The sequence below is a fragment of the Carcharodon carcharias genome, chromosome 36 (assembly GCF_017639515.1).
Source record: "Carcharodon carcharias isolate sCarCar2 chromosome 36, sCarCar2.pri, whole genome shotgun sequence".
NCBI classification, from domain to species: domain Eukaryota; kingdom Metazoa; phylum Chordata; class Chondrichthyes; order Lamniformes; family Lamnidae; genus Carcharodon; species Carcharodon carcharias.
Genome location: NC_054502.1, coordinates 5,226,666 through 5,234,777, shown reverse-complemented (window position 1 = coordinate 5,234,777; position 8,112 = coordinate 5,226,666). Strand labels below are relative to the sequence as shown.

General features: G+C 46.0%; 1 protein-coding gene across 3 annotated transcripts in view; it reads right to left on the bottom strand.

The window, feature by feature from the left end:
- Nucleotides 1-3,042: 3,042 nt before the first annotated feature.
- Nucleotides 3,043-8,112, bottom strand: part of ash1l (ash1 (absent, small, or homeotic)-like (Drosophila)) — a 230,621-nt gene continuing 225,551 nt past the window's right edge. For 2 of the 3 annotated variants that reach the window (XM_041179673.1, XM_041179675.1), the window contains exons 27-29: nucleotides 7,865-7,906; nucleotides 6,621-6,883; nucleotides 3,043-3,252 (exon numbers count right to left, since the gene is read on the bottom strand). In XM_041179673.1, the coding sequence (XP_041035607.1) occupies nucleotides 3,161-3,252; nucleotides 6,621-6,883; nucleotides 7,865-7,906 (397 nt within the window). In that variant the 3' untranslated portion in view covers nucleotides 3,043-3,160. The remainder of the gene's footprint in view (nucleotides 3,253-6,620; nucleotides 6,884-7,864; nucleotides 7,907-8,112) is intronic. The other variant, XM_041179676.1, reaches the window with a different exon arrangement.

Genomic DNA, 8,112 nt, shown 5'->3' with positions numbered 1-8,112 from the left:
TCCTGCCTACTTTTATTTCTTTGTTTTCGTTTTAAAAAGAGAAGTTTTCACACTGGCTCCACTTAGGGAAGCAGACTTTGGTGTTACTGGTGTTGCACACAGAGCTGGTTAACATTATACACGAGTGAAGACCCACGGAGACCGCAGCTTCCTGATCTGTTCACACATCAATTCCTCAGTTAAAACTTATTTTAATTTGACCCCTACATAAGTGGTTGGCCTGATAAACAACATTCAGTCTGTTCCCCTACATCCTCCTGATATCACTGCTTGGTCAGGGCGGTAAGCTGCCCAAACACTCTGGTCTATGCTGCTCCTCCCATTAACCCACTGAGGAAAACGAGTGTGTAAGAAGAGACCTCCTGGCCCAGTTCCTCCACTTCCCCGGACAATTCTGAGAGAATGGTTATTGACTGAGATTGAGATCGGTGATTCTGGTGTAGTGGCTATGGGCATGTCGAATGCTCTGGTGAGCTCCCACCCAGTGAGTGAGCAAGCACTGGAACAGGTCGTGACATTGTGTGCATGCACGGCCAGGAGAGTTTATTGTGACAGTTACAGCGATCGGGAGGAGGGGAGGAAATCCTGAATGGAGCAAAACAAGAGAGAATGCACAGGGATTCTGCCTTTTGCTTTCTGGTCAAGGTGACACCGACAAGGGCTTGGGCACAGTCACACTCAGACTATTGAATGTCACTGGGGAGAAGAAAGTACAAATCATGCATCTATTTTTTAATCTTTTAAATGCACACAATTCTGTGGTCAGATCTATTTGCCACAAGTAGATGTGATCAGATTCTGGGGAATTGTTAGCCAGAACTCAGAACACAACAAAGGATTGAGATTGGAGGGGGAGGGCGAAAGGGAAATTGGTGGAAAAAGAGGGGAAAGCAAGAAAGTGTAATTATTCCTAATATGTAGCATGACCAGTGCCAGTCACAGAGCCATCAATAGCTCAGGACTTTGATAGAGGCTCTCCTTGAAGGAAGGGAAGCTTGGCAAAAGGACCAGAGGTGACATGAGGAAAAACTTTTCATGAAATGATTGGTAAATATTTGAAATGCACTGCTTAATGGGGTGGGGGTGGTGTTGGATACAGATTCGTTAGTGGCTCGCAAAAGGAAATTGGATAAATATTTATAGGAGAAAAAAAAATCACAGGGATATGGGAAAGAACAGGGGAGTGGGAGTAACAGGGTTGATCTCCCAAGGAACTTGAGCTGGTTCGATGGGTAAAATGGCTTCCTTCTGTGCTGTACTGTTTTATGGTATAAAAAGAAAATGAAAACTACAGCTTAAGAATTCTGGAATAAGTAATAGGTGAGTAAGAGGGACATGAATGTGAGGAAGTGGCAGCGGTTCCTACAATTCAAGTTATGACTACTCCTTTGTTCTTGTCGTTTAGCAATGTATTTTTGGGAGTAGGGAACAGCACACCTAATTACGCCTGGGATTACAGGTCCCAGTTTCATGTCACAGTTTGGGACCCATTCACCTCTGGTGTCAAAAATGTGGACAGGAAGCTGTCGGGAAATGGGGGAGAACAAAGCACTCAATGCTTGGGCAATTAAAGAGAGATTTCGGGTTGAAATATGGCAGGGAAGGAGCCCGTTGTTGAAGGGGGAGTCAGGCACATACCGTAGAAGGAGCGGGCTTGATGGGCCGAATGCTTGTCTTGTTCCAAACTCTCTCAACATGGTCAGAGAAATAAAACTGCCCTGAATCAAACATACAAAAACTCCAGGCTTCTTGTCAGTGTGGTTCTATTTGGGAGCAAACCCCTCAGCTGACACATTAACCGTACATATCTTAACATGGGGATAAGATATTTTATTCGCAGGTCACTCGTTTTTAAACAACAAAATTAACTCTTTGGTGCTGTGTTCTTTCATATCCTTCTCCTTTACCAAAAGTACTGGAAGCACAACTTACTGCGAGCTCTTACAGACTGCTCTCAAGCATAGTTGCCATTAGCCTAGATGTGACGCCACCGTCAGTCCCAGCAGAATCCGCTTCCCCAAGGACTCTTCTGTGCGAACCTCAGGGTTTCATTTCTGTGCGTGTGTGTGTGTGTGTGTGTGTGTGTGTGTGTGTGTGTGTGTATTATTTATTTCCTTTGCGCAGCACACCGGACGCACAGCTTAGAACAGCAATGGCATCTCCAAATCTTCAAACGTCCTCAATAAACAAAGAAAAAGTGAAAACCAAAGATCCCACTCCACCCGCGCCCACCCCTCCCCCCACCCCCCACCCCCACCCACAAAGACACTCTAAGTGCTATTAATCAGTCTCCCAATCCACTCGTGTCCTTTTCAATTTCAGGTTTTGACCGCCCACCCCCTCCACCTCCCATTTTTATGCCCTCCACTCATTAATTGCTTTTTTTTTTGCTGCTGAAGGGAGGGTGGGCATGACATGTTCCAAGCATGTACCGTAGTAGGGCCTACTGGGCCAGCACAGTGGCTGCCTTTAATTGCTCAGATTGAGTGCAAAAACCGGGCTTGGATTGTAAACTTCCCCACCCCACCGCCTTGTTTATCAGCTGTCTTCTCTTTCGCCATATACATATATATACACTCTGGACAAACTGTATGACAATCACACTGGTGAATTCACACATACAATCAAAGAACAGGAACAGAAATGGAGTTCAGTCCTTTTTTTTTTAAAAAAAAGATCTCTTGACGCTTGTGTATTAACATTTCGTTTATAGACGCCACCTCCGTCCACTTCATGGATGGCGGTTTGGCAACTGCAATAGTGCCCCACCTCCCCCAAAATCAAGTTTTTAGGCTGCCTCGGGCCAAAGGAGCACTGAGCTAACTGATCCCCCGACGTGAATACGAGGAACACTGTACACACGTGCGTGCGCACACTGTAAGAGCACTCTGCAGGTCAACAGCGGGAGTGCTGGCTGGCCCACTGTATCCAAGTGCTAACGCTTTTCAATTTTGTCAGTTTCTTCTTCACCCTCCTGTCCTATTTTTAATAGTTTAATCAGAGAGCTCGGGGGGGGGAGGGAGTGGGTGAGGTGGGGTTGGGGGGAGGGGGGTGGTGGGAGGGGATCCATCCCTCAACTCTCTCACTGTCAGGATGCAATAGGACAGGGCAGAAGGCCAGGCTTTCCAACACAGGAAACGCTCCTTTCCACAGTTGTGCATCACTTCCTGAAGCTGCTCTCGGTTAACATTAGTGTGCGCCTACGAAGCCGCCTCCCTGAACCTTCTTCCAACAAGTAGGTCACATCGATAGCTAGAAAGCACACAAACCAAAGAAGAATTTAGTAACTCAATGTCATTTAATCATGCAAAGGCTAATTAAGCTTTTCATTCAAGATAACAAGGTTAATTATTACAGATTAATAACACGTGAGGTTGGTAGGCCTGCCACATTCAGCCAAGAATGGTGGTGGACAATTAAACAACTCACAGGAGGAGGAGGCTCCACAAATATCCCCATCCTCAATGATGGGGGAGCCCAGCACATCAGCGCAAAACACAAGGCTGGAAAATCTTCAACTAAAAGTGCCTAGTGGATGGTCCATCTTGGCTTTCTCCCAAAGGCCCCAGAGTAACAGGTACCAGTCTTCAGGCAATTCGATTCACTCCATGTCAAGAAACAGCTGATGGCACTGGATACTGCAAAGGCTATGGGCCCTGACAATGTTCTGGCATCAGTACTGAAGACTTGTGCTCCAGAACTTGCTGCGCCCCTAGCCAAGCTGTTCCAGTACAGCTACAACACTGGCATCTAACCGGCTATGTGGAAGATTGCCCAGGTACGTCCTGTCCACAAAAAGCAGGACAATTCTAACTTGGCCAATTACTGCCTCATCAGTCTACTCTCCAACAGTAAAGTGATGAAAGGGGTCATCAACAGTGCTATCAAGCAGCACTTGCTTAGCAATAACCTGCTCACTGACGCCCAGTTTGGGTTCCGCCAGAGCCACTCAGCTCCTGACCTCATTACCTTGGTCCAAAAATGAACAAAGAAACAATTCAAGAAATGAGGTGAGAGTGACAGCCCTTGACATCAAATCAGCATACAAGCATAAAAAAAGTCATTTGGCTTCGCAAATCCAGTCCGCCAGTCAATAAGATCATGGTTGATCAGCTGTGGCCTTAACTCCACTTTCCTGCCTGTTGCCCCATAACTCTTAACTCCTTTGTCAATCAAAAATCTGTCTAACTCAGTCTTGAATATATTCAATGACCCAGCCTTCAGCTCACTGGAGGAGAGAATTCCAAACACTAGCGATCCTCTGAGAAAAGAAATTCCCTCTCATCTGTCTTAAACGGCAAACCCTTATTTTGAAACTGTGCGCTCTAGTTCTGGACACTCCCATGAGGGGAAACATCCACATTTGATCAAGTGTTACATCAAGGAGCCCTAACAAAACTGGGTCAATGGAAATCAGGGGGAAAACTCTCTGCTGGTTGGAATCATACCTAGCACAAAGGAAGATGGTTGTGTTTGTTGGAGGTCAATCATCTCAGTCCCAGGACATCACTGCAGGAGTTCCTCAGAGTAGTGTCCTCATCCCAACCATCTTCAGCCGCTTCATCAATGACCTTCCCTCCAACATGAGGCCAGAGGTGGGATGTACACTAATGGTTGCACAATGTTTCGCACTATTTGCTGCTCCTCAGATACTGAAGCAGTCCGTGTACACATGCAGTAATACCTGGACAACATTCAGGCTTGGGCTGACAAGTGGCAAGTAACATTCGTGCCACAGGAGCGTCAGGCAATAGCCATCTCCAACAAGAGAGAATCTAAATCATCTCTCCTTGGTGTGCAATGGCATTACCATCGCTGAATCTCCCACTATCAACTTCCTGGGGGTTACCACTGACCAGAAACTGAACTGGGCTAGCCACATAAATACTGTGGCTACAAGAGCAGGTCAGTGGCTGGGAGTTCTGTAGAGAGTAACTCACTTCCTGAGTCCTCAAAGCCTGTCTACCATCTACAAGGATGGAAAACTCTCCCCTTGCCTGGATGAGTGCAGCTCCAACAACACTCAAGAAGCTTGACACCATCCAGTATAAAGCAGCCCACTTGATTGGCACCGCATACACAAACATTCACTCCCCCCACCACCGACACACAGTGGTAGCAATGTGTACCATCTACAAGGTGCCCTGCAGGAACTCACTAAGGCTCCTTCGGCAGCACCTGCCAAACCCATGACCTCTGCCATCTAGAAGGACAAGAGCAGCAGATGCATGGCAACACCACCACCTGGAAGTTCCACTCCAAGCCACACACCATCCTGACTTGGAAATATATCAGCTATTCCTTCGTTGTCGCTGGACCAAAATCCTGTAACTCCCTGATGTACCTATAGCACATGGCTACAGCAGCTCACCACCACCTTCTCAAGAGGCAACTGGGGCTGGGCACTAAATGATGGCTTAGCCAGCCATTCCCTCAACCCATGGAAAAAACTGATCCTTTCCTATAGCCCTGGAAATTCATCCTTTTCAAGTAAATATCCAATTCCCTTTTGAAAGTGGTTAATGCATTCCACATTGTAACATCACGTGGTGTAAAAAATTCTCTTCTCATGTTGATGATGCAGAGGATAAATTTTTAACTGAAGTTTTATAATTGCTACAAAGGTAACAGGTCAGGTGACTGCAAGATGGATCCCAACCATCTGGGAAATTCTACAATGTTCAAGGCGCCATATAAATGCAAGGTGTTTGTGCTGAATTCCAGCTCCTGACAACCACAGGGTGCTCTCAGGCGCAACCTGCCACCACAGGTGAAACCCTGGAAACTGTTTGCCCGTCTGTTTTTTTGCCTGTTAATAGTACAAGGCAGGCATGGTGAAAAATAAAGCAACAATAAATGTTAAATATTCATTCTAGGGATATGGATACTGCCAGCAAGCCATCTGTGAACTAATGGTCAACAGTAGAGACTTAAAGTAAACATAATTCCACTCTAAAACAAAAACAGAATTACCTGGAAAAACTCAGCAGGTCTGGCAGCATCGGCGGAGAAGAAAAGAGTTGACGTTTCGAGTCCTCATGACCCTTCGACAGAACTTGAGTTCGAGTCCAGGAAAGAGCTGAAATATAAGCCGCTTATATTTCAGCTCTTTCCCGGACTCGAACTCAAGTTCTGTCGAAGGGTCATGAGGACTCGAAACGTCAACTCTTTTCTTCTCCGCCGATGCTGCCAGACCTGCTGAGTTTTTCCAGGTAATTCTGTTTTTGTTTTGGATTTCCAGCATCCGCAGTTTTTTTGTTTTTATAATTCCACTCTAGACTGAAGTTCCCATTCCTGATTTATCATGCCCATCCGCCCTCACACGTGGTATGGTTCTAGAAGCCAGCAGCTCTCTGGTGCTTTGTCCAAGTAAATGCTCTTTACCCGTGAGTGCATCAGACTGAGCCCCAGAGGGCTGGAGGGAGATACCTAGCCACCCCTTGACCCACCCTGCAGTATGAGTTTACAGCGATCAGGGGCAGGACCTTTTCCCCTAGAGATATAGGGACTATGTCATGCCTTCTTGCCACAAACTAACTCAGCACACACCAGACTATGTACTGCACTAAGCATTGCAATCATTCCACTGGCAGACTGTTTTTCCAATACCCAAGCCTCACCGTTTTTTCCTGGTATCTTGGCCAACAAGTTCAGGAGGATTTTGTTGAGATTCTCTCTCTGCACTCTTTGCTTCTCCTCTGGGCTGCAATCCACTTTCGGAGGGCCATTGCTGCTCTCGCTCTCCTGCTCCTCCAGGTGTGGCATCTCAGCAGCTGGCTGCTCTTGGGCAGTCGACATGTCCTCAATGATGGGGGGTGGCAGGTCTTCCTCCTGGACCACCTCCTTGCAGTGCACTTTTGTTCGTTCCGTTTTCCATGATGACCTGTTGTTTGTTTACCCAATCCCCAAAAAGGAAAAAGAAAAAAACTTGAGATTTGGCTGCGGGTCTACAAACTTCAGGATTCTGGTCACTAATATTTCAGACACACCACATGCACAGAGTCTGCTACTGCCAAAGTCAGCTGCTACATCTCGTTTTAATTGGTGCTGTGTGACTTGCTGAACATTGAGGGGAAAAAAAAAACTCAAGTGTGCAGAGTTTTCAAATTTAACGCTTTGATACTTGGGGAACACCTGTCCTTCTAGGATCTTTGAGCACACAGACATAAACTATTCCCAAAGCGAACCAAAGTTTGATTGTTGAAGGGAGAATTATTACAGCACAGGAGAAGGTCATAAGGCAACTGTGTCTGCGCTGGCTGTTTGAAGGAGCGATCCAGTCAGTCCCACTACCCTGCCCTGGAAATCTTCCCCCTTTTGAGTATTTATCCAATTCCCTTGTGAAAGGTGTTAAGAATCATTCTGTTAAGGCTTTTAATGTCTCGCACTGCAAAAAAGATTCCTGTTTTACAGCAACTGATTTTTAAAAACATAATAATTAATATCGGCTTCCTGGATGTTTCTCTTGGGTTTCTGGTGATCTTGTTCTGTGAATCCAATACCATATTCAGATCCTGAGGCTGGAGATGGGGAACAGACTGACAGAACGCAGCACCTGATGGGAACAATATGCACTTGCTCCAAACTGCTTCCCACTCCCATTATAATATTTACATCACTGGTCCAATTTCAAAGCATCAGAGATCTTCGGACTTTATGGTTGCTCCCTGCACGTTTATGCTAATCTCGAAGGGGATGCCTTGCCCTACTGTTTTATAACTAATAGTAGCATTTCTGTGAATAATGTTGCATGAACGTTAAGTCCCAATTTTAAACAGGCACACACATGCACGGATATTATGAAGATATTTTGAAATGAATCAGTCACTCATTCGCTTATTTATTCACTAATGTCTTTACTCACATCTTTGTTAAGGCTGTTTGGTAGGTGGGAGTGCAGCAAAGTCTAAGATGAAGGGAAATAAAAGTCACCCAGTATCAGTGGAAACATTGGTGTTTCTGAATCAGCTGATATCAGAGAACAGTGCACTGCTCTCCAACAGCAACAGGTGGTGATGAGCGAACAGCGTTCCAAACTGAGCTGCTGTGGGATAGATACCTAGAGGGCCAAATGGCACCTGCCCACTCCCTGCCGGTCAGACTCCAGCCTCC